Raw genomic sequence first — 26,686 nt, forward strand, 5'->3', positions numbered from 1 at the left:
AGAGCTGCTTCAAACCTCTGCATCTCTCTAAATGCTACACATGAACCCCTCATACAGTTCTTCTATCAGTAAAAATGAAGGAAGCAGGTGAAGCAGCTCACAAGGTCAACACCACCAAGGAGATTTTTCCTAAATGGAAGATCATTGTGTGACTTCTGAGCTTATCCAGGGATGCTGAAGTCAATAGAAGTTGAGGGCTCTTCCCATTTTGCAGTACCGAGCCTAGAGCTTGAACTAGAAAAGAATCCTGTCCAAGGATAAGGACTTTATTTTCTTTTTAAAGAAACCAGGATGGAGGGAGTGGAATCTTGGCAAGAGAATGGAGTCGGGGTGCTTTTCTCACTCTACAACAGCAATCAATAGGGAATGTGTTATTTTGTCATGTCAGATTTCCTCAGCATAAGCAGCTGATGATAGTTTTGTGATGGAAGTTAAGTTAGAGAAAAACTGACAGAACTGTGATTTCCCAAAGGAAACAAAAGCAAACATAATCTACTTTGAAAAACTCTGATTTTATTTTTGTATTGAAAAGACCTGTCAATTTAAATAGATGTTTATTTCCATTCATGGTCTCAACCAGTGTTGTGTGTTAACATTATTCAGAACTGTATAAAAAGCCATTTGTGTTACATCGGTTAACATCCTAGAACACTGGGGGGGAGGGAGGGGTTTGAAGCAGCTTAACATTAAAAATAGGATGTTCCCAAAAAACTTACAACTGATGCGGCATCTTCTAGTCTAATTTTATAGGAGCTGAAGCATATTGCAAATACAACTCAAGTTATTTGGTCTTCAAAAACAACTTTAACACCAGATTGCTTTCATAGCAATATCGAAGCTGTCAGCTGAGAGAACACACACATACACTCTCGTGTGTGCAAACACACACATGGAAAACCACACTGAGCACAACTGGAACACCCCATTCAGTATCTGAATTATGTATGCGTTCTGAATCCATGAGAGCTCCAATTTAAGACGCTAGTTGCCTTTTTTTAATATATACACCGTTTCCATGGAAACCCAAGATTCTGCACAATCAACTGACATTTATTACTCATGGTGCTGTGAAGTTCTCTAGTGAAAGGGCTAAATTCCAAAACCTTTACTCAAACATGCACATCCCTAACCAAAGCCAATGAATAAGGGAGAAGATGCTTTAGAAAAGGGGTTCTGCAGGGTCAAGGTCTAGATCTGAAAAACCACATGACAGATTGTCATTCAAAAAAAGGTTTTTAAGTCATTCTTTGGTTTATTTCCATGATTCTCAACACTGTCCAAAAAGCCCAGAGACAGTCACATGAGAAACCATTGCTCTAAAGCAAGCCCACAGCATTTTAAAATCTCGTGTATTAAATGTTCAGAAGACTACAGGAATTCTGAGTACCCCTTACATTCATGTCCCCAAAAATCTAGTAACCGCTTAAGTGCATACACTGAGGCATGACCGGCATGCCTGTAAATCCATATTGTTCAAGTTAAGAGTAAATATAGCTGCAAAAAACCCCACCCACCTATAATTAAATGGTCATTACTAGCAATACTATAGTGACTGTCTTGTTATTAAAGACATGCAGACATCGTTTCTGCCCCTTTGGCTCGCTCAGCCAAAGGGAAGCTGTCTGCTCGATTTAGAAAGAAAGCAAATTTTAAGAATCCAAGGGAGTTGAATATTTCCATGTTCCTGGGGTCAAATATTAATGTAAAGATGTAGACAAATGGCAAGGATATGAAAACATCTCTCATACATTCCAAGGTTTGGAAGTCAAAAGCAGATCTTAACTTCCTTATGCTTAAGTGTTATGGTAGGCTTGGAAAACCAGTAAGAAGTGATATAACATTTCCATGAAAAGCAAAGTAGAACTAAGTCTAACTGGCATTTGTATGCAAGTATTTTTTGCTATGCTTTCTGTAAGGCAGATTTTGTTGCAAAGATAGTTACCAGTCTGCTAGAAGGAAGAAAATACAGGCCACTATACTCAGAGGAGATGGCTGATAATTACTAGTGACAACTTCTATTTTTCAGAACAACTCAGCTTTAATGTACTTTCTGAAAACAGCATTTTCATCACTGGTTTTCACTTCCTTCCCCATCCCATGTTATGTATCAAAAATCAAGAGTGGACAAAATGAACTGTGGATATTTACCAACCAGCAACATCTCCTATCCCAATGTTATTTTTAACTGGAACAAATATAGGTCATTCTTTATAACCTACTGCCAGTGGTTGCTTATAAATATCTGCTTGCTGCAATAAACACTAGTCATTGAAATATTCATTTGCAGTAACTACTTGGCACTAGGTTAATATACTTGTAAAGTTTAATGGAAGTGCTTCTGATGTACATACAAGCACTTAAAAGAACAGACTGTGAAAACGTAGTTTTGGGGGGTTTAATATCTGTAGTTATAGTTTTCATAAGCATTTCTGAAGGTATTAGATCTCTTCAGAAGTTTAGAGACTCCTGTCTCAGCATATCTAAGTTTCTCAACAATTACAGAATAGCTAATTTAACATTCTTGCTCCCTATGCTGAGACCACATGGTACCAAAATTTCACTATAAAAAGAGGCATTTTTGGTCAGACTGACCCCCCAGCTGTCCCTTAACAGAAAAGCAACACAGCTCAAACCTGTCTCCTCCCTCCAGAAGACAACACCTAAGGCCACAAATTCACATTTGCCAGAGTATCAGGTGTTTCTCCATTTGTGGCAACTGTGTACATGCCCACTTAGAGAAATACAGTATGAAAGCCCCACCACCACCTTTAAGGACAAACCACCTCAGAAGCCAGTGTAGGCAGCAGTGCGTATGGAACCACATTACATCGAAACAGTGTGTTAAAGCCATTCCATCTAGTTAAAACTAGTTTTTAACAATGTTTAATCAAAATTCCTAACTGCAGGAAAGAAAAGAAAAAAAACCATGATCTTAACGTAGAGAGAGGCAAAAAGATGCAAAGATAATCACCACAATGTTCCAATAGCAAAACTCCTGTTTAAAGGTTTTCTTATGCTAAAAAAGGCACACAACCCCTTGTGAACTAGAGACAAAAGCTAGCAGTACTACAGCAATAAACCCAGAAGAAAAAGCCTACCAGAATTACCCAATTGCCTACTGGGAAGGAACAATGAAGTAGACAGGCTGCTCTTGCTCTGTTTTGTTTGCAGGGAAGTGGTCAAATTTAATAGTCAAATTTAGCCACATTAAGAAACATTTAACAAAAGCTACCCCAAGAAACCAGAACAAAACCTGACCTTTGGGTCAAAAGGCCACAGACAGGCCTTTCCATAGCATGTAGCTGAGTGAGTTCAGAGATTGGCAATGAAAGAAAAAAAAGCTTTAGACATGTGATGGGAACAAGCTTTGGGATCTATCGAACAGTCACACCAAGCTTCTCCAGCACACGCACTCCCTTTTCTTGGTATTCTTGTCGGGTCATCCAGAAGTTGTCTTTGTCTTTCATGATGTCCGCTAGCACCGCGCCGCCCAGAAACACCATGTGCTTTCGGCGAGGTGGATCTTCAATTCGGATCTTAAATTTCTAAAAAAAAAGAGAAGAAACTGTTAGTAGGGTTCTTGAAACAAAGCCTTGCAAAATAAAACCCTGCCTTCCACCAGAACAATGAAATGGAAACTGTTTAGTGAGAAAAATGCAACCAAAAAACTGAAAGGCCAGAACAGGAACACAGCGTGAGCTTCCAGGTTGCGCAAACCAAGTCAAATAACTACTTTGCACTGGAAACTAGAGACAGCTATTGACACTTTTCCCAAAATGATACTTTCAGTGTATCCACAAAAAGCCCAGGAGTCAGGATACAAAATTAAAGATCGTATGCTTGCACTTCCTGAACATGGTGAAGAGTGAAACGCTGCCTGAGCTTCAATGGCTACAATGATCATAAGTTACCAGATCAAACCACAGAATATTTTAGGATTACACCAAGTTTTACAAGGGCAGATGGAACAGATTTTAAATTTACAGGATCTACACCAGCTCAACTAATTAATATTCCTTTAGATTCTTCAATGCTAAAGCTCTAAATTCAAGAGCAACAATGAGCACAGTCAAAGCTATGTGTGAAATACTGTTTCAGACCTAAAACATTCTGTACAATTGAGACATTCCATATAGCTGCAAAAATCTTTAGAGAACACTGTATTAAGGGCCAGGGAAGTTCAGTTCAGTTCAACATTAGAAACTCCACTCAAAGGAATTTTCTCTGTAAATATCTCCTCCCTGAAAAGCAGACAGCATTAGAGTGCAGTGTAACGTGTGGCTGTTGTTTTGGAGAGGGACTTTTCATTAGGGACTGTAACGATACGACAAAAGGTAATGGGTTCAAACCTAAACAGGAGAGATATGCAGAAGAAGTTCTTTACTGTGAGGGTGGTGAGGCACTGGAACAGGCTGCCCAGAGAAGCTGTGGCTGCCCCATCCCTGGCAGTGTTCAAGGCCAGGCTGGACAGAGCCTTGGGTGACATGGTCTAGGGCAAAGTGTCCCTGCCCATGGCAGTGGGTTTGGAACTAGATGATTTTAAGGTCCTATCCAACCCAAAACCATTCAATGATTCTATGGTTGTTTGCTTACCACATTAACCAATAAACAAAGAAAATTTATTCCACTTGAAGGGGAGAACTCTAGCCTCATACTTTTAAGTATTTCATTTATAGCATGAGACCCAAAATTTCCCCAGCTACAAAAAAATCATTTTTGCTCAATGATGACTCCAAGGCACAATAACTCATTAGCTTTGTTTAACCTACACTACAAGTTGTGCCCTAGCATTTATCAGCCCGTTTTACATTCAAACTAACCCAAGACTTCAGGAATTACTTGCTATTAGCACGGACTAGAAGGTGGCTTTATTGCAAGTATATACACATAAGCCACACGCATATGAAACACGGGTGTGAAGAACTGAGAGGCAGCAATTCTGCAAGTTGCAGGAGAGCCACCCGCAGCTTTTGTCATTTTTGACTGCTTGGTTCCCTCTAGTGGGGACTCGGGATGAGCCTCTGCCTCACGCAAAGCAAACAGCAGCTCGGTACCTACCGAGAGTTTTTCCACATCTCCTTTCAGAACTCGTTCCAGGTAGAGCTGTTTAAGTTCTCGTTCCAGTCGTGAAGGCAGTCCGGGGTACATGGTGGACCCTCCAGACAGCACAATGTGCTTGTAGAATTCAGACCTGACCAAAGAAACAGTCTTTATGATGTCTTACAGGACACTCTGTAGTACAAGTAGGTACCTGTACATACAGGGGAATAAACACAAATCTAGGAAGTGGTCACTAGACAATGACAGACTCTGTGTGTTTGACAGACTTGTTCATGCTTTTCCAGGCATTCCAGAATGCAGCAGTAAAAGAATATTGTGCTTTTAAGATTTTAGCCTTGCTCATTCATGCCAAAATAGCCAGGTTTCCAGAAAACCCATGAAGCTCCAAGATCCCATCCCGAGCCCCACTCCCAGCACTTCACATATTAGTTTGCAAACCAAAAGATGTTATTTTGTTTGAATGCAGTTCTCACTTCACACCTGCACGCTGACAGGATTTTAAGTGTTCTCCTCTTACCTGGTATCGATGTCAGCAGCCTGGATGGTGTTAAACAGCAATTCAGCCACACCAACCCCCTCTACGTTGATTAAGTGAGGCTGGAAGAGAGCCTCTGGTGCCTCAAACCGTTCTCCACCGACTTTGATAATTCGGCCATCTGGGAGCTAGTGAAAAGAAAACCAAACACCATTTAGAAGACTACTTTTAGCCACCTGGATGCTACACAAACCAAGAGGAAATGACCTACATTGTTCCCTAACGTTTTAAAACAGGAAATTGTTGATAATTGTCACCACTGCAAGAAGTCATTCAGTACTACTGAAGGGAGATACAAACTCTTCGATCATCATGCAATTCACTTAGAGACATCAGGAACCAGATACACTGATACTGACGTACCAAACATCTCCTTGCAATACAGATCCTAGTATAGATTTAAAAGATGATCTTACAGAAGGAGTAATGCTTTCCTGAAAGTTCTTTTCTTCCATGTGTGATCACAGGAAGTTTCCACTAAGAGCAAGTTTACCATTCTTGTCACCAGGTATCATCAGTCTCACATGTGTCACTGCTAGATGGATGAAGCTGAAACAATCTGACATGCTAGAGTAAGTCCACTTTCTCTAAGTTCCTGGACTAGAATATTCAAATTTCAAGGATCTAAAATGACAAAAATGAGTACAAAGTCTTAAGGATAATCTGAAAAGAATTAAAGAAGAAACAAAGCTTTTAAAAGTTTTCCCAGAACCAAGTAATCTGATTCTATAGGCTCCTACATCTGGGAAGTGAGCTACTGCCAAGAAAAATTTAGATGGAATCAAAGTTAAATGCTACCCAAATTTAAACCTAAGAAGTTTAGCACAAGAAAAGCTGTCTCAAAATACTCACCGTGTAGGATTCAACTAGTACTGTGGTCTCTAATGCCAGCTTCTGCTCCTGTTCAATGTTGTATCCCACATAACACAGCTTTTCCTTGATCATGCGAACAGTCTCAAAATCAGCAGAATGGTTGAAAGCATACCCTCGCAGCAGGAGGAGCTACAGGGAACATGACATCAAGTTAGCAGGAAATGAGAAGAAACATCCAGATCTCTCTATCAGTAGATGGGTACATTCAAACACGAATCTTTAAAAGTTCACCTCCCCTGTTTAACTGTAGAATTAGAATGAAGTCAAACCTGTCACAATATACCCATTATTACCAGAAAAGTAGAATAGCAGGAGCATTACTCCAAGTGGGAAATTTTCTTTGACATTATAACTCTCAGTATAACTGCTACGAAGTGAAAGATAACCAAAATAATTCTTACATTTAGGGCTTCACTTCAGAACATTCCAATATTCCAGTTTAACCATAACATTCATCAATCCAGAATGTTGCTTATTTTAAAAAAGCAAACAAATAGCCTGCAAAACATATTGTCTTATTTAGTAATCAAGGAAGAATCACTAAACCATCTTCCATACTCTAAGAAAAATCACTTCTGAAAACAGATGTGTAGAACTGATTGAATACAATTTTGCTCTCATATTATGTATCAAAAGCCACTTTTGAATTTTTCCTTCCCAAATATGGTATAAAAACTCTTCCAACAAGATTGACACTAAGAAATCAATAATATCACATGTGATTTAGATGAGGAAACATAATAGACTGAAGCAGTAGAGTGAATAAGAGTTCTTCATGTAGTTAACAAATAAATAAAGGGAGAATGAGTAGCGGTTTCTTGGTATCATGGATTTTAACTTGAACCCACGTACCACAGACACCAGCCTCAACCTTAAACATTCTTTCCAGCTTACCTTAATGAGGTACCTAGTGATATCCCTCCCAGCGATATCTAACCGTCTGGTGAGATGAGGCAAAGAGAAACCTTCATAAACTGGGCAAATATGAGTTACACCATCTCCAGAGTCCACAACAACACCAGTCAACAAACCTAACAGAATGAGAGGGGAAAAAAGGTACAACTTTCACTAACACCTTCAGAAACAGAGCAGAATAGCAGCGAGTTTAAGATAGGATTTTTCATCGTTACCTTCACACACCTTCCAATCCCCCAGTCAGCATTTTGGGAAAAGGAGTCATGATTTAAAATTCAGTTGTTCCCATTCAGGTGGGCTTTAAACTTCAGGTTTTCAGAGTAACAAATACTTTTGTGTAAGTTTTCTAAAAGTACGACCTCTACTTTTTCCGAGATGCTTGTGATTCTGCCATTCACAAATTTATCTGGTGTTTTACATCTTAAATTGCATTCTAATTTAAGAGAATATCTAAGATCATTAAATGCTTGTTGGGGACACAAATTCCTCCTCAAGATTCAGCTGCGTATGTGCAACTTTATATTGATTTTTCAAATATGAAAAAACCTAGAGGCATTCAGGCCACAAGGTTACCTTGTTACAAGTATTAGGACTTATTGATATTGAGTGGTATTTAAAAACCAAAACAATGCTTTCATAAGCTAAACAACATTTGGACTATTTAGTACATATCTAATTTATGTTCCCCACAGAAACAGCATTAGGCTGAATCTGATCCACTTTCATAGACTAAAGAAATTAACTCTGGTGAAAAAAAAATTTACCATAAAATCATTTAATTCTAAGTTGTAGAAAACCGAGTTATCATACAGAATATATGGAAACAAAAGTTCCTATACTTCACTAACAAAACAAGAAGCAGAATTAATGGTGGAAGTTGATTAGGAAACAGTTCTATAGTTTCTTACAAGCTACTTAAAGCAAGAAAAGGGAGACCTTCAAATAAGAAAGAAACATTTATGGCAAGGTACATTGGTTTGGCTACTGTAATTTGCTGAAGCTTTGTAAACAGAAGGCAACCAAATTGCTTATTTGCCTCAAATGAACCAAAGAACACGCCTTGGTTCAGGTGCGTGACTGTATCTTCAGATTTACTGGTGAACTGGAATAACTGCTATGCAAACACAAGGTGTCTGGCGATCGGACACATGCAGTAAGGAAGGAAACAGTAACAAGGGACTACACCTAACTCCCAAAGACTGTTGTGAGGAATTGCTAGAGAATTTCCTAATTAGAACTAGGATTTGATATATAAACCCTTTTGCCTTGAAATGGCACGAGTACAAAGAATTCCAGGTAAAAGCAACAATTAGTTTTAAGAGAGTTTTAACAGCAGCAACAAAACGTGGTGCACTGAAATGAGGCACATCTCTCTATAATTTTAGCCACTACTTTAATCCTTAGCACAATTTAAATTGAGTAGGATGTTTTAAAGGGCTTTTTCATTTTCAAAAGCAAATATTCTATTTATGGGCCACTTCTTTTTTGTATCTTAGAAGGTCTTCAACTTTGTTTTAGATGATCATATGTAGGAACACTGTGGACTGCTCTAAGTTGTTTCACATTTTGTTATTCACAAAGTAATTGAGCACTGTTTGCTAATGCATGTGCAATTACAGCAGAATTTGAGACTCCGTATGTTAGTCAATTAAATACTTACAAGGAATCAAACCAAAGAAAAACCAAGGAGGGAGCAGGGGAAGAGGAAGAGTAATAGCACTGATCTCAGCAAATAAAACTAATACCCAGGTCTGCAAGAGTTTTAATGACTTGCATAGCAGTACATAACTTGCATAACATAACAGTACCTCACTGCTTTTGCTCTTGTACATAGAAACTATGGTGACATGTTAATAGACAAGGAAACTTATGTCCTGCTGTCTCTGCAGTTGGTTTATGAAACCACCACCACCAGAGGTACCTATCAGTAGTTCCTCAAAACAAAAATCAAGCCCCTAAGTCAGAGCTGATTTTACTTACACCACCATTAAATTAAGCCCAAGACCTATTAATACCATATTAGTCCTCTGCCTCAGCAGCACATTTATAAACTGAACAGATGTTATCTTTGCCTACCTTGAGCATACAAAGTAAGAACCGCCTGAATGGCTACATACACCCCAGAGAACTGGTATGTCTCAAACATAACCTGTAACATGAAGGCAAAAATTAATGTCCAAAACAGGCCAAATACGTGAAAGAAATTTCACAATTCATACATGTTTGAAAACTATTTCTAGAATTCTGCATTTTTGCTCATCAGAAACACTTTCCAAGACAGAATCACACAGATTCTATACAAACACCAGAAACCTACTTGCTTTATGGCAGCAAGTAGTACATTCAGCTCTATACCTTACCTGTTCACACAAGATAAGCCATACGAAACATTCCACATCCCTTTAGCAACAAAAGTGAATACTTACAAGAAACCCACACACCAGTTCCTGCAGCTTTATTAACCCGTTTTCCACAGTGCTTAATGAGCAGGAGGCAGCACTTGTAGACCAGCCAAGTACTTCATTACTGAAGCGTGAGTTGGAAATGAAATGTTTGTTAAAGGCGTAGGCTCTAAATCTAATGAAGTTCAGAGTCCTGTTTTATTTATTCTTCCTATCAAGCGCTACAGGCTTTGAACAACTGCAGAGATGGTCAAGATCAGACTCCTAAGCATATGGGTCTAGAATAAGCCCTGTGTCACAGGCTGTTCTCTGGATTTGGACCACCTTCTTCCCTTCTTTAAAGCACAACTGATGAAAACTTTCAGGGATTAGTGCAAAATCCACAGTGATTGAAATAGTACAGGTAGGGCTAACGCTGTCACTACATACAGAAAACCACAGGCTTGCAGAACTCTTCTTGAAACATGAAAAGTAGGAGCCTGTCTTGTAGCCTAGGTTCCCTTACCACTAAACCAGCTTCAGTGAAGAAACAGAGTCCAAGATTAAAGGATGTAGAGTTTATAGGATCTTGTCTCCTTTATAAACACAAAAAAGGCCAAGTAAACAAATCAGACTGTACAGCAGTTTTCCCCTCAAAATGCTTTACCAGGAAAAGCGGATGAACTCTGATTACTCCAGCACACACTGAAGTTTTGCTTTTGCTATTCTGCAGCCTCCCGAGCACTTGTGCAACTTCTAGGATTAGAAACTGATTAAATCCGAAGTACTCCCACAGCTCAACAAAAAGATATCTAAACATTTTTAAACAAAAAAAGCTGATGCCTGACAATTTTAGAATTCTGAGCTATTTCAAGAACCTCCTCTGTTAGAACAGTGTGATTTTAAAAGGGTGACCCCTATCAAAAACCTGATCCTTGCAAACCCAAGTTAATTATTTCATAGCTGTAGTGAGCACACTGCAACCCCCCTGGGAAGACTGATGCTGCCTGTCTCAGAGTATGTGCTGTGAGCACACAGCATGGCAGACATCCAGCAGCAAGCAACAGAGGGGGCGAGCTGCAGAACACTCTGCCATGAGAACACCACACTGTGGGGTTTTGTAAACCCCCAATGTGAGCCGGATAATATAAAAGGAAATTTAATATAGCAGTTGGGTGCATAGGCTAAGAACAAGTAAGCCATCACAAGACTGGCTGCTGGCTAGTAACTTCTGTATTGGCCGCAGTTTAGCACAGTTTAGCATATGGGCTAAGAACAAGCAAAACATTACAAGACTGGCTGCTGGCTAGTAACTTCCGTACTGGCCACAGTTCAGCACAGATGCAATACCTTCAGAAACAAGAAGCAGAAGTGTCTGCCAGAAAGGGAACAGTTGAAAGAGCAGCAGCTCACAAAGAGATCCCCTTTGAGTAGTCATTGCCTAAAACCAGCACTATTCCAATGGATGACTCCTTCAGACAACCTGAGTGCTTACAAAATAAAAACTAGTGTAAGAAAAATCTAAATTATCATCTTCATACAACAAAATGAGTCATAGAATCATAGAATAGTTAGGGTTGGAAAGGACCTCAAGATCATCCAGTTCCAACTCCCCTGCCATGGTCTTCAAATGGCATTAGTTAATGCCCTGACATGTACTGAACTCCAGAAGCCACTACAAAACCCTTTATGCAGGCCTTTTGGGAGCCGTTATTCTTTCTTTCAAGACAACTCTAGATCTGTTCTATTGGACATGAAAAATGCCTTGACATGGGACATATGTTAAAAAAAATTCCTAAAAGGCAAACACTGAGCAGGATGTTCTCCTGAAAAGATTATTCTTCTCCTGACAGCAGCTTCTGGACTACCTACAAAGTGCTGCTCTAATTGGGCACAGAAAGGAAGAAATAAAAATTGGAAAAAAAGATAAGGAATACTAGGTTGGGATTAGGAGAACTGACTGTGCTAGAGTATCTCAACAGCTACATGATACATCATCACAGTCTGGCTGCTCCTGAGGGCATTACAGAACAAGAATGCAGAGAGATAAACAACACTCGGTTAAGGTGAGGAGCAGCCAGTGTCTTGTACACACCATGGAAGAATCTGCACCTTAAAAAGTGCAGCCTTGTGTTCAGCCTGGAGAAGAGAGGGCTGCATGGAGACCTCATAGCAGCCTTCCAGTATCTGAAGGGGGGCTATAGGGATACTGGGGAGGGACTCTTCATTAAGGACTGTAGTGACAGGACAAGGGGTAACGGGTTAAAACTTGAACAGGGAAGTTTAGACTGGATATAAGGAAGAAGTTCTTTACTGTGAGGGTGGTGAGGCACTGGAATGGGTTGCCCAGAGAAGTTGTGAATGTTCCATCCCTGGCAGTGCTCAAGGCCAGGCTGGACAGAGCCTTGGGTGAGATGGTTTAGTGTGAGGTGTCCCTGCCCATGGCAGGGGGTTAAAACTAGATGATCTTAAGGTCGTTTCCAACCCTAACAGCTGTCACATGAGCACTTGCTGCTGTTACTGTGCAGCTGAGTTGATGGGGTGAGAGAGAGAACTACTGGAAACAGAATGAAGTACAAGCATATATAATTATCTATCATCTTGATATGGTCCAGATGACTAAGCTGTTCTTTCAAAATGCTACTGCACTGTATCACAAACTGCAGAGACATTATTATAGTAACTGTGGGCTTTAGGAAAAATCTTATTCAGTCCTCTGCTTTATACTGGGCTAACCTCCCTGAAAACGAGGAGTGCATGTCAGAAATGGAAGGGGTATAAATATGCTGCAGTTAAAAACCTAAATATTGCTAGTCCTCCTAACACTGTGATCCATTAAAAATATTAATAGAAACAACAAGCTTCTGTTAACTCAGATTTAAATTCACACAGATTCTAGTTCTTTCTAATCCTCTGGATCATGGTTAAGTGTCTACGATCTCTGGAGTGGTTTAAAAAGAGCAAATGGAGCAATACAAATATTTCATCAGAGGTCAGAAGCCATGCAAGATTTTTCAGTTTATAGTATAAAATTACTCAGTTCCAGAATAACTAAAATCCAGCATTTTGTGTTTACCAGGAAAACAAAAACAAGAAGACTATTGTAGACAGCTGAAAAGCAAAGAAACCTGTACAGGAAATTCAGCCATTCCTGCTATACGGAGGCCAACCAGAATAATCTGCTATGTCTATCACACCACAGCTGACTGACACAAGTAGAAGGTATTACTAATGTTGCATTACAGATTACCTAAGTATTAGGTCCCTAATGTCCACAATTGCTAAGAAATTATGAATTAAGTTTGTACAGTCGGATTTTTTCACCTCAGGGTTTCCAGCTTGGCTTCACTTCACTTGCTCAAGCCATTGAAAGGAAAGATGGAGAAGAGAAGGCTGCGTGGAGACCTCATAGCAGCCTTCCAGTATCTGAAGGGGGCCTACAAGGATGCTGGGGAGGGACTCTTCATTAGGGACTTTAGTGACAGGACAAGGGGTAATGGGTTCAAACTTAAACAGGGGAAGTTTAGATTGGATATAAGGAGGAAATTCTTTCCTGTTAGGGTGTTGAGGCACTGGAATGGGTTGCCCAGGGAGGTTGCGAATGCTCCATCCCTGGCAGTGTTCAAGGCCAGGTTGGACAAAGCCTTGGGTGAGATGGTTTAGTGTGAGGTGTCCCTGCCCATGGCAGGGGGGTTGGAACTAGATGATCTTAAGGTCCTTTCCAACCCTAACTATTCTGTGATTCTATGGTTCTAAGATTAGCACAAATTATCTTCACTGCTACACTGCAGAAAGCACTACTGTAGCTAAGATGACAAAAGGATTTTAAAAAAAAGGTCAGCAGGTCATGCTAAAGGTAAATTCTTACTAGACTAAACAACAGATTTGGGAATATATATATATATATATACACACAAGCTTTCATATTCAAAGTTCTGGTAAATGGATAAGGTTTCAGACTTGGAATCCATTTTTCCTGTAATACATTTTTTAAATTACATTTTTGTTACAGTGAATATTTACATTAACTGAAAATGCCTATGATGCTTGAGAAAACAAACCAAAAAATCCCCAAAGCCCAGGAAACAAAATCTTTGACTTTTTGTTCTCATCAAACAATACTGCTCTTCAAAATCAAATCACATGGTACTAGAGCTAACCAATATACATCTAACAACCTACACTAAAACAAGGTTCAGGTGGAGCTCAGGCTACCCAGGGGAATACTCTGGAAATCAAGGACCCAAGAACAAGGCTTTCCTTCTTAGAACACCTTTCATTGATAATGCACTGACCTTTGATTAACAGTAGGGATTGGGTGCCATCACACCTTTGTCTCTACTACCTCTAACAACAACGTTTCACCTGGTAAGCACCATCTTGCTCAAGCCTCAATCTCCTCTGAAGCATTACTGGTTAACAGAAGTCCAAGCTAATTTAAATGAGTCAGTAATCAATATATCTTGGATACATGAAGATAAAAATGTATTTCCAGTTCTATGCTTTAATGGTGATACAGCTTGATACAAGAAGCTTGCTTATAGTTTTTAAATGAGATCAGCTTGTTTTGAATTTAACAGCAGCCTTCATGACTACAGCTCGGGACAAGTTCTGGTTAGGAAACAGAACTGCTTTGCCTCAGATAGTTACGAGGGGTTCCAAGAATCTCCTAGTGCTGCTTCACTGACAGTACATATCAATTTCTACTAGACAGACATACCTCCACGATTTTCTCCCTGTTTTTAGTTGGATTCATGGGAGGTTCTGTGAGAAGTATTTTACAATTTTTTGTGTCAATATTAAGTTTTTCTGGTCCAAACGTGTAATCCCAGAGATGCTTCATATCATCCCAGTTCCGAACTATGCCATTTTCCATCGGATAATTCACCTCCAGCATTGAGCGCAATTCACTTGCTTCATCACCAACCATGAGATCCTGTAAAATTTCAATACAGAAACATGTCAGTGCTTCAAAGTGTTCTAAACACAAAATCCTCAAGAGTGACATGAACTGCTCCAGCCTGTGTCCAACTGTGTTGTTACAGAATGCCCACATTTTAGAACCATTTTCAGGTACTCCAGAGAGAAACAGAATATATTTTGTGTAGTATTTAAATTTGGCTGTTACCCATCCCAAACCTTTTCCAAAATAAACTTTGTTAATAAATTTGATTTTCCAATTAACCTTAAACATGCCAATAAACCCTGTCACAGCCAGATGCCACAAAGACCTTTATAAGCACAGATCTTTCTCCAAAACCCTTTTATCAAATACTAATTTCCAAGGGCTGAGATGCAAAATAGCACATAAGGGCAGTAGGTGGGATTGGCAGAGTATTTTTCCATGCATGTTGCAAATTTCTGTGCACAATACCAAAAAAGGAATAATGAGTGGTGAATAAGCATACCGAACAGTAGCAAAAGCAAATAAGAGATTAGAAGTTCCACACCAGACATTAAAAGAAACAATGGTTTACATATTGCCTGTGTCAGTAGGGTGTGAAGAGACACATCTAAATATAAAATATACCCTCATCTGTTCCATGCCAAGAGTCCCAAGCCAAAACCCCCAGTAATGCATTCTTACACAAATACAACCAACTAATGCATAGTTTGTATAGTCATTTCACACTGATTAAGCAATCTGTTTATTAAAGTTAGTTATGCAAACACTGCACATTCAAATTAGTAGCATCATATCGTCTCCTTTCCCACGTATTTCCCAGAGGAAGTATGCACAATAACATCTTCTTCTTGCTCCCTATTGTACCCCAGACTTTTCTAAAGAACCCTTAACTGACTTGCTTGTATTTAGCCCATAAGAACATACTTCCAGGTACCAATGGCACTGTTTCCATACTAATTTTAATAGAAAAAAAAACACAACACTATCTGCTTCATGCAAAAATATGCCCCACAGTTTGTAGTTGCTGTGGCACGGAACACTCTGAAGTGAGGGTTACTCAACCTGCTGTTCAATGCTAGGGAAAAAAAGATGCACAATGAAAAACCTGCTGCCCGGTTTATAATGCCTTTTTTTGAAGTAACCTGAACAGTTACTGTTGACTACATAAAAAGGAAATGAATTGAAAATCAAACCATTCCTCTTCCACCCCCTCTCACTAACAATCTGCTTTGTTTTCTCTTGCAGAGCAAATCACACTTCAGTTCTCGACTGTATAGAAGACAAAAGTCAAGACTCCAACATTTGAAATCAAATGTACTCTAGTGAAGCTGTACTATGAAAACTCTACCACGCAGCCACATCACTCCTGAGAATTTAAGATGACAACTCCATTAGTCAGAAGAATCAGAAGCCTTTTTTTATGCATTGTTCCTTGAGACTCCATGCTGCTGAACAGGACATCGCCCAGGAAAAGCCACTACTCAAACGTGCAACGAAAGCTGCACAAAACTTTCACATCCTTTCAAAACAAAGCTGAAGGCCAGAACAATTGTTCTCAAGAGCATGCTAACAAATACAAGCACTTGGTAGGTAAAAAGGAAGAAGGACAGCACAACTGAATTTGCGCAGAGGAACCAGTATCATGACATCCAATGTTTCCACAACTTTGGTACTCAGTAACATTTGTCTAACTGATTATTCAAAGAGTTTATTCAAACTCTTGGTTTGCAATGTCAAACAGAGCAATTCCTACTGCTAATGATGCTGAGCTCCTGTTGATCTCTGTTATTCTTACATCTTGCAAAACTACAAGATTATATAGCATTTAGAAGCAATACATAAAATATTCTCATGAATTAGTTGCTAGTAAACCAAAGCAATGATCAACGTCCAAAATAAGTATGTATTCAAATGTAAAATGTAGGACAAGACAAAACAATGAGTAGCATCAATAAAAATAACATAACAGCTACCAGGTCCCATCAAGCAAAAATGGTAAACAAACAGCACAGGGGCACCTCACTTACCATCTTTTTGTTATTCTACTTCAACAGGTCAAGAAAGGTGAAGAAAGAAGGTAGAAGCAAGAAAGTCAGAAAAGGCCTAAATGAAATTCTCAAATTATTTTAAGTACACAGTAGAAATAGGCTGAAAAGAGATGCATGTACAGCAGGAAATGATCTGAGTTAGTTCAGTTAGGGCCAGAGTAACATTCTCAGGATCTCAGATTAAAACATCTCTTAAAAGGAAGCTACTGCTACAGGTCAGTGCCATGTCATGTTTATGCATCTTACATTGTCTATTTCTCATAAACAGGATTCTGTGCATAAATACTCTGTAAGGCTGAAATTTTACCCTCGGCAAGGTGTTCATCTGAACTAGACAAGAATCTGCACGAGGCATTTGACCATAACTACCTTTGACATGCTAAATTTAAAGTTTTGTTTTAAAATTCTACTGTCATTACCAAAGAACTGAAAACTATAACACAAAAGCACTCCCCGATAAGCAGGCTAACCTGTTCATGTATCACAGAGAACATAACCAAAAAGAATCAAATAAGACATATGTACTTAAATTATGGCATCTTCTCTTAGAATGGAAATAAGCAATCACAAAGTGCAGTAGCAAGAGCAGGGCCCCAAAGCTCTTTTCCTATAACAAGCTATGGAGGTAGGAAGATACTTCAAGTATTATGTGCACAAACATTGTCCAAAATTACACTAAAGCCATTTCCATGCGATGTTTTCCTCCTTTCATTAAATTCACTTTGAGTCACCAAAGCTGACAAAAGCAACAGGGCAACTATCAGCACCATCAGGGCAAATCTACATATTCTGTAGGTCAAAAGGAAAGTTCATAGTGTTTCTGGCAGCTGCCTTTGGAGAGGCATTCTCAAAGAGGCTGGTCAGACTGTGGCCCTCTTCACTTCAAACCCAGGGAATGACCCTGGGTTTCTGGCTTCTGCAGAAACTGATCAGAACTGTAGGACATGGACCATGGCTCAGGTCTGATCTGCCCCAAACCCAAGAAGGTTATCAATCTCTAAACCAGCTGCAAAGATTAGTAAGTCAGTAAAAAGCTAGGAGCAGCGTCTATGCTTCTGGTTTTAGAGTTTTAAGGTCGCAATTTTAAGCAAAATAATCTCAGTAATAACTTTTGATCTTATAGCCAGAACTGTGGACTCCAAGTAGGAGGAAAAGCTGTATCCCTGCTGCTAGCTGAAACAAGAATCTAGAAGGAAAACATGGACAAAACAACTTGAAATCAGTAACTCTGATGCAGTGGCTGATAACTACTGTTTTGATCAGCTCCCAGACTCTTCTCACAGAGTTTATGAATTTCACAGGAATGACAGTTTTTCTGGACAGTTTAAAAGTCAAACTGATAATCTTCTTGCCAGCTTCAGTTTTAAACTAATCCCGTAAGAACCTGAAGTGAATGGCTAGAATTAAACTTTGGCATCAAACTCATCTGCTAAAATAAACTTATTTATTTTAGGAAATCTGCACAAGTCTCAAAGAAAAACAGTACACACGCTTACCCAGCCTTCCTACTGCATTATCCTACTGGGATACACAAAGTATCTGTGGCAGGGACTTCTTCTCTTGATACACTAATTCCTTATAAAAGGCTGACAAGCTATTACAGGCAAATGGTATAAAACTTCTAGGAAGAACCTCGACACCATTTATACTTCCTAAACCACACCAATGTGATCCATCCTCAAGCAGAAGACAGGCAATGCATAAGAAAATACAGTTTACTGGTTCTTTTGCACTGATCTCATAGCAATTACCCGCTTCTACGCCTGTCTTTCCAATGTCACATGTAATGATATTAAACTAACCTATCAGACAATCAAAAGATACCAAGACTAGCAGGACAGGATGTTATCGTAACACCTGGAAAGAAAACATAACTTCAACAATGAGATTTCATGCAAGAGGATTTTTCTTGGACTTAAGACTCGCTGCATAACTTCCATAAAACTTTACCAGGACCTCCTTGAAGAAGTGTCACATTAAGTTCAAGTAGATATGCAAACAAACACCTCTCCTCAAGTCTTTCAAGAGAAAGGAAGATGTTTTCTCTCTCCTTACAAAAATTCCTATCTACTGTGAAAGGGAAAGCTCCCCATCCTTCAAACAAATTGTCCTGGCTGACACAAGGTAAGTGATACTGTAATATTAAAACACAAACCACACAACAAAAAACCTGGTGCAATTTGGAAAGGTCTGGTACCTCTCATCCCTTTGACTTCCTAGTATAGCCTTTTGCTGATACTACTAACATGTTACAGCAGCAGCAGCAATCAGGTAACTGAAGTTCTCCTGGTCACCCAGAGGGCTCTGTAAACAAGGAACAAGACTGGGCAGATTTTACTTTTTCCTTTTACTAAGCTGCTTCTCAGAAGCAACCAGGAAAGCAAAGCTGAAAGCCTGTACGTGTGGTTCTACTTGAACTTCACCAGCCTAAGTGAGGCCCTCTGCAGTTCTGTGTTGCCTCCTGCTTCACCTTCGCTCTCGAAATAGAGCTTGCACAATTCTTTAGTAAGGCAGTCAAAACTACACCTGACAAAGAAATCACTTTTTCAGCTGGATCAGCTCAGTCAAGTGGCCCACCACATGACTGCACGAGATGAGAATGTGTGGCAAGAAGCAAGAAGAAAGGATGTGACCACCACAGGTCCAAGACACTGAAGCTTGTATTGCAGAAACAACTAAAATTTGAAACCTTACTCTGTAATTACAAAATAAAGAAACAATAGCTCCCCAGAAGATTCTCAGACAGTGGCACCTTCCCACTCCAATTTGGAATAACACCCCAAGATGAAGTAGCATGAACACAGCCTCTTCATCTCTAACTGGTATAGAGTACCTACATCTATCAACGGCAAGAACAAAAACAGTAGAAACAATGAAATGCAAACACAGCCAAGGTTAAACATCTCATACAAGATCACAGATGACCAACTGCAAGTAGAAAGCAAACAGCATAGAAAAACCTGGAAGCTCCAGCAGTTCTTCAGCATTGTCTCAGAATCCACAGTACAGCTCAGTGACAAACATCAACCACTTCTGCCTGTTTTCTGCCTTTTAATCTTGACATCATTCCCATATTGGTATTCAAAGCCCCATTTTGCCCATAGTACCTGCTGCCTCCTCAGCTGTACTATCTGAAGGTCTCCAGTACTTTAGATTACCCTCCTAATAACTCTGTAGCTTGACAGTACAGCCCAGTACAGAAATGAATCAAGAGCTACTGAAACGGCATAAAGGGGAATTAAGAAAACACATTTGCAAACACTGCATAAGTCAAAAGTTGCCCCTATTTTATCTGTCAGAAAGCAGTAATAATGAAAAGAACATACCTTGATTTCAATGTTTCCCACTTTAGCAGTTGATCTTATAATGGGTCTTCCAACCAAAGCTGGAAAAATGTGCTCTGGGAAATTTGAGCCCGCATAACCACATTTCACAAACTGAAAAGGAATAAATGGTTTTGTTAGCATAGGCATTGCTTTTGTTTACCAACAGAAACCTGGTTTGGGGGGAAAAAAATTAAAAGCCCAAATTTAGGAGCATGTGTCCCAGTGGAAACCAACTGGCTTTATACTTTCAAATCAATTTTACACATTTCAGATGAGGGGCACATCTGTAAAAGTGCATTAAAGTACTTTCCAGAATGTTTTCTGAATCAGATTGCCAGATTTTTTAGAAACAGTATTGAAATGACTACATTGACAGGTGTAAGAGAGTCTGGTGTTTGAATCTGGATTTCCTGCCACTCCTTAAAAAAACTTCTCTAGCAACCTAAAATCCATCATTTTGTAATGCATCATCTTGTAATGAGTACCCAATGAGACCAAATTCAATCACCTTCCCAATTAGAGCACACAGTCACATTAATGAGTTACACATCAGAAAAAAACCAAACCCTTGTGAATTCAGGTGTTGCGCTGTTCCAAGTGTGTAATGCTGAGATAGTGTGCAATTGATGCATTTCTCAGGAGTTTCATAATTTTCAGGGTTTCTTTTAAGGATAAAGGGATGAGTTTGCAGTAAGCAGTTTAAAAAACCAACAGCACAACCAAAACCTTACCTAAGGGTAGTGCACATCAAACAGGATACTCTGAGAAGTGTTTGTTACCCAAATATGTGCAAAAGGAAGCTTTGTATCACTGGGTCTCAAGATATACACTGTATATACACTAAGAAAACAGTGAAGATTAACTGAGCATAAATAAAATGTAGTCATTAGAGGAAGATCAGCCGTAGAACGAGAACTTCTTTATTGAGAAGTACAATTTGAGCTCATGGGGATCTTGAGCTCTTTGGCTCTCTTGACGTTCATCTATCATACTCTGATGTTGTGCCTGCAGTTCTTACAGAGCAGGCTTCTGTTTTTTTTGATGCATACTTTGCATACTGAGCTGTACCAGCATGCCAGAACAAAATCCTGCAGCCCCAAACTAAACATTGCACATTTTCAACTGCAAAATTACTCAACCATCTAGGTGTACCAGCAGTAGCACGGAATCACGGGGTCATTTGGGCTGGAGGGAACCTCAGGAGCTGTCTCATCCAACCTTGGGCTCAAAGCAGTCAACAATGAATTCAGACCAGCTTGCTTCGGGTTTTGACCAGTTGAATGTTGGCAGGCAATTCACAGCCTCTCTTGGGGCCCAGTCCCAAAGTTTTATTATCCACTTCAGGTTGTGTTAAAAGCTACCTGCAAGAATTTCCAAAACGAGGTCTGAAGCCTGCCACTGAAACAATTATCACAGCAAAGAGAACAGCTAATTGCAGCTGAAGGGAACTCTGTCATTACACTGATGCAAGCATAAAAAGTCACTTTCTATTGCTCTAAATTATTCGCCTGTACTGCAGTAAAAAGGGCACCTGCTGTGGAAAAGAATTCATAAAGCCAGTTATAGAAAGAGTCAAGAGATATTTTAATTAAAGTTGGGCTAATACAGGGAGGAAGAGAGGCTTTTTTGGTTTTGTGACCTTAATTGCCTTCATCCCTTTTCCAAAGGCAGAGCTGTTCGGAGTATCTGAAGAAGGACACCGTGTAGAAAACTCAATTCACTCATCCTGCTTTAATCCCAGTTCTCTGAAAAGGCAAGTACTTACCAACTCTTTTGCTTATATTAAGGACAGAAGTATCCAGGAATTAGAGAGATCTTATCTGTGGATTCAAGAACGCAGTGCTGCTACAAGAAAGCAGAGTAGCCACAAGCATTTCTGTATTCCACTACCTGAATCCACCAGAAGACTTAATCAGAAGTTTTATACCAAAGGGAACATGAGACATTTTGAAGGACTGACCTGGGTCCAAATTTTAATAAAGATAAGCTCCCTTTCAGATTTAGCAAATTCCTGCATTCAGGGCAATCACACAACTTTTGCTGCTACCGTAACATTTAGGTATGCTTCTTATAAATCTCCTTGTGCAGGGCCTGGCTGTGCTAGAAGGAAGATCTCCAAAACAGCCCATACAATCTCATCCTCTAGCTTAGGGCTTCATAAACTGTTCCAAGTACAACCTGGGCACCTCCAGGTAGCCCACATACCTTCACATCCCTTTTCTTTCCTACAGCATGAAGCAACTTCCCTACCAGTCATCACCAACAGTGTCTGTCAACAGAAGACCAGTAACACCTAAGTGAATCTTTACAACTCAAGCTCCTGGAGCATCCATCAAGAAGCTCTACTACCCATATTGTTAAATCCAGCCAACTGGGCAAATAACCTTTAAGATTTACACAGCAGCCACTGAGATATGTGCCCCAAACTACTACTTCACAAAGTCAGTAAGTGCCTCTTGGCCAACCTTAAAAAAGTACCTCTCGAACTCACATACAACTGTGCTGACCTACAAAATGCTGACCTACAAAAATACTATGCTATGCTCTTACTATCTGGACTGTAATAGTAACTTCCAGCCCCCTTCTGTGTTAAGACCTTGACACACCTTCCTGCAAAGTTAACAAAGTTGGCAATTAACAAACCCTGGATTTTAAAAACAGACTGTCATTCCTCCAACCAGCCTAAAACACAATCAGAACGAGATTTAATCTCTGTGAACTACAATGAGCAAGATTAAGCTTAGACATTCACAGTCTGTTTCCTACCTCTTTCAGGCCAGAACAGAGAGCCTTAAAAAACAACAAAAAAAAGGCATTTTTACAAAGTTGGGTAAACTCAGCAGTTGGTAGAAGGGGCAGAATTTTAACTCTGCCTCCTCCCCTTCAGGTGTGAAATTTCCCCCTCCCAGCTACATGAAAATTTGGTGAAGATGGGAACAAGTCAGCATTGTGCACCAGCTTCCCCTCCGATGACAGCACCACAACTGCAGTATTCTCTCTGACATGATATCAAATATACAGCTGCCGGTTCACTGGGTTTGTGATAACCTAACATTGGATATTATGGCTGAAGAACCAGACTTGGCCAACCTACCAACAGGTAAATGCACCTAAGAAACATAGATGTATATAATAATAGATCCTGGACAGTTTTACATTTCTGAAGTGGTACAAGAAATATGAGATACTTCTCCCTCCTGTTCCTTACAGGAGATCCCCCAAAATCTTTTGTTAAGTGTTATTAACTGCAGTAGTCTGGAAAAGAATCAGCTTCTCTTTCCTAGTGTCAGACATTAAATATTGTTCCTGCCATTCTCTATTTGAAACTCGAGAGTTTCAAATAGACAATGCCATCTCTTATTTGCACACCTCTTGCAACAACTATCATATTCTGTACAATACTCAGTATACGCCATATCTTCACCAATAACACCAACATTCAATGAATTTACGCATCTAGGGCAGCCAAGAGATCATCATCATTCATTTTTGCACACATTTGCTGCATGTTCAGAATGTTTTAAGAAGAGCTACTTAGCTTGCCTGTGTGCAAGGCCATGCATGTAAGAAGTTTTACCATATATAGTTTCTTCTCCATTTCACTGTGGTTTATACTGACTCTTTCACTTCCTACTGAGTCATCAAACAGTAAGAACTTGTAAGTATAAGTACTCTTTCAAATTAAAAGAATGAGGAAGCTCACAAACAGGTCACGTGACAAGTTTTAAGATGAATACCAATATTCTTATCAGGTCTCTGAGCTTGATTCTTTCCATTGACGCAATACAAACAAAAACCCTAAATACAATTAGAGCAATTCTACAGGCCAGCAAGTAACCTAACTGCTTGTCCTGCACCACCACCAACATCCATCTCTAATGCTTTAGACCTTTGAGGTGTCACTGCCTGCCTCTCCCCTACCCCATGTGTTGCAAGAACTTCCATCTAGGCACCTCTTCCTCAAAGACTGGTTGCAGCCAGGTACATTAGAAGTCCTCTTGCAGCATAACAACAATAAATTTCAAAGCCAAGCCTAAAGTTAAAAATTGCATGTGATTTTTCTAAAGACAGCCTCCATTCTTATGTACTATTTCTGGCACCTAGCAAGAGATTTAATTTCAATCATGGTTTTAAAGATGACATATCAGAGTGTATCAGAAATCACCGACAAAGTGTCTCTTCCTTGTCATACAGAAAAAAAATGATAATAAAAAGACTGGTTTGGCAATATAGGATTATTTGATAGTCTCAATATGCAGTTGAGGGTCAAAAGATTTCCTGAATGAAGTTTTCTTCCAGATTACTTACCCCATTCTAGTTTAACTGTCCAAACTCAACTAAATATTTTTAGTTCACCAATTTAAAAATTATTCCTTGATGTTTTCTCTCCCACATAATGAACCCTGAGACCAGGGTAGTTCCATACACATGTTGCTCTGCTTAGAGGCCAAACACAACCCAAAGCAGCACAAGCCAAAGCAACACAGGCCCCTCCTCTCAGCTCTGCAATGGCACTACAAAGACACCTTCCACCGTTATAGCTATTTATATCCTGCTGGTACAACTCACAGAGAAAATAAAATGTTTCATTCCAGTATGTCTCTTGATTCCAAAGCACACAGATGTGTCACACCGCACAAAATCTGCGCTACAAACCCAACTTGGGAAATGGGGGAGCAGTTTCCTACCCCATGCCTCCCACCTTCCCAAGACCAGCCACAGCACAACACTGCTGTCACTGCTAACACGCTAAACATTAACTCCGTGATTTATTGCTGTGTAAAAAGCCACACTAAAGGATGAATCTGTAAATTATTTTTCAGAGCTGGGCCTGACCATAAAAGTATTAAACAATAAAGAAAAATAAAGAAAACCAAAGCAGAAAAAAACCTCAAAACTAATAAACACCCCCCCCAACAAAACAACTTCCATATCCCTTTGTAAGAAGAAAACAGTGAATACCTCCTGTTTTCCTTTCCTTTTGCTAAATGATAGTGTAAAAAGTACCCAGACTCCAGATCCCAACCCCAATTTTTTGCTATAGGAGGAAAAACAAGATGACATCAGAACTGTCAAATCCCAGACCTGTCAGATACAATGCCCTTCCTGATCCGTTCCAATCATTTCAGATGCTAATTGGAAAACCCTCTAATTCAGGATACTGAGTCCCTAGCAACATCCTTTGTCTCAACTATTCCCTCTTGGGCTTTAAAAAAAATGTATCTTTATTCTAACTATTTATATATAAAAACCAAAAATCACTTCCTTTTTTTTTTTTTTTTTCCTAATGTTCAGGAGATGCTCACATGCTGTCAGCTATGCTAATTCTCCATTATTTCCTTACCAGGGAAAACCTCAGATTGCTAAACAAAATCACCGAGGGCAAAGATCCAGCCATAGCATCCTGTATCGTTCTGCTTTGAAACGGGATCTTTATCACTTCCTGTGGGGCGCCTACAAAGCCTGTGTACCACTGACAAAAGGGTGAGTTTCCAGTGGGTGCCTGTACGCTCAGAGAGGGCAGAATAGGTGAAAGGATGGGAAGAAAACCTCTGCGTTTCTCCGGATTAAAAAAAAATGCCAATTTTGAGTATGTTTCAGATCAGAAAGGTGTTAACGACAGGATGACGCTCCATTTTGACCAGCAGCTGCAAAAAAACACCCTACCCCAAGCATTTCCCTACAACTAACAACCCCGCACAAGGAGCACACATCCCTGTTTGCCAGATATACAATGTTCTCATTCAGAATTTGAAGATAATTGGTACTTTTGGTTAAATACTCGTGGCTGCAGACACTCGCTCAGGCCATGCAGAGAAATACTACATTCACGATAAAACAGCAAAATGCCGGAGGTAGCACAGCGCGATACCCGCGCACCGGGCACAGCACCGAAACCCCCCGAGAGTGTGCTCTGCTTATCCAGTTGATAACCGATCGAACCACCGGCACACCACCGGGGCCGCCCTTCTTTGGCGCCGAGCTCCCTCCGCCCATTCATTCCACGGGCCCACGCCGACCTCCCGGGCCGGGACTGGCGGAGAGCGGCGGGCGCGGCCCTCGCCGGCCCCGAGCAGCGCCTTGGCACGGCGCGGGGCGGGGGGAGCCGGCCGGGCCCGGTAGCGGCAGCAAGGCCGGGCGCGGCCCGCGGGCGTGCCGGCAGGAAGCCGAGCCGGGCTGGGCCGGGTGGGAGTCGCCCCGCTTCCCCTTTTCCCCCGCCGCCGTCACCCTCCTCCCCCCCACCCCGGGTGCAGGGCGGGTCCCGGTGCCGGAGCCACTCACCCCGGTGCCGTTGTCGCACACCACCACCTTCCTGCCCAGCGTGTCCATCCCTGCGCGCCGCCTCCCCGCACCGACACCAGCACACACCCGGCCGCTGCCGCCGCCACAACCGCCGGGCCCCCCCCCCAGCCTGCGCGCACGCCGGAAGCCGTCAGCGCCCGACACCGCCCAATCAAAGCCGAGACATCCCCACCCCTGCAGCCGCCGCCGCCCGCCTCTTCCTGCCCCGCCCGCCCCCGTTGCCATGGCGGCCGCGGCGGACCCTGCTCCCCGCTGCCTTCCCCGGCCGCACGGGCCGCCCCGCTCCCCCCGGGCCGCAGATCCGCCCGAATGACCGGATACATATTTCCGCCTTCCAC

At 40.7% G+C, this 26,686-nt stretch overlaps 1 protein-coding gene across 2 annotated transcripts; it reads right to left on the reverse strand.

Moving 5' to 3' along the window:
- Positions 1 to 493: 493 nt before the first annotated feature.
- Positions 494 to 26,464, reverse strand: ACTR2 (actin related protein 2). 2 transcript variants are annotated; one of them, XM_062611647.1, is made up of 10 exons: positions 26,328 to 26,464; positions 20,046 to 20,156; positions 16,699 to 16,713; positions 14,486 to 14,701; positions 9,461 to 9,533; positions 7,364 to 7,500; positions 6,449 to 6,598; positions 5,579 to 5,724; positions 5,059 to 5,191; positions 494 to 3,545 (listed from the first exon to the last, which is right to left on the reverse strand). In XM_062611647.1, the coding sequence occupies exons 1-10, from the start codon at positions 26,373 to 26,375 to the stop codon at positions 3,375 to 3,377; spliced, it is 1,200 nt and encodes a 399-aa protein (XP_062467631.1). In that variant the 5' UTR covers positions 26,376 to 26,464; the 3' UTR covers positions 494 to 3,374. The 2 variants fall into 2 exon arrangements, with proteins under 2 accessions (XP_062467631.1, XP_062467640.1); XM_062611656.1 differs by lacking the exon at positions 16,699 to 16,713.
- Between the last annotated feature and the right edge of the window lie 222 nt (positions 26,465 to 26,686).

Source organism: Pezoporus occidentalis, unplaced genomic scaffold (assembly GCF_034315485.1).
Source record: "Pezoporus occidentalis ecotype Australia unplaced genomic scaffold, CSIRO_AGI_Poc_V1 ctg10, whole genome shotgun sequence".
NCBI classification, from domain to species: domain Eukaryota; kingdom Metazoa; phylum Chordata; class Aves; order Psittaciformes; family Psittacidae; genus Pezoporus; species Pezoporus occidentalis.

Bases quoted from the DNA above. Each gene is read 5' to 3' on its own strand.
- ACTR2 (XM_062611647.1), bottom strand. From the start codon at position 26,375: ATGGACACGCTGGGCAGGAAGGTGGTGGTGTGCGACAACGGCACCGGG. The intron at 20,157-26,327 runs GTGAGTGGCTCC...ATTCCTTTTCAG, and splicing joins TGTGCGACAACGGCACCGGG to TTTGTGAAATGTGGTTATGC. The intron at 9,534-14,485 runs GTATGTCTGTCT...TTCATGTTACAG, and splicing joins ACAGGGAGAAAATCGTGGAG to GTTATGTTTGAGACATACCA.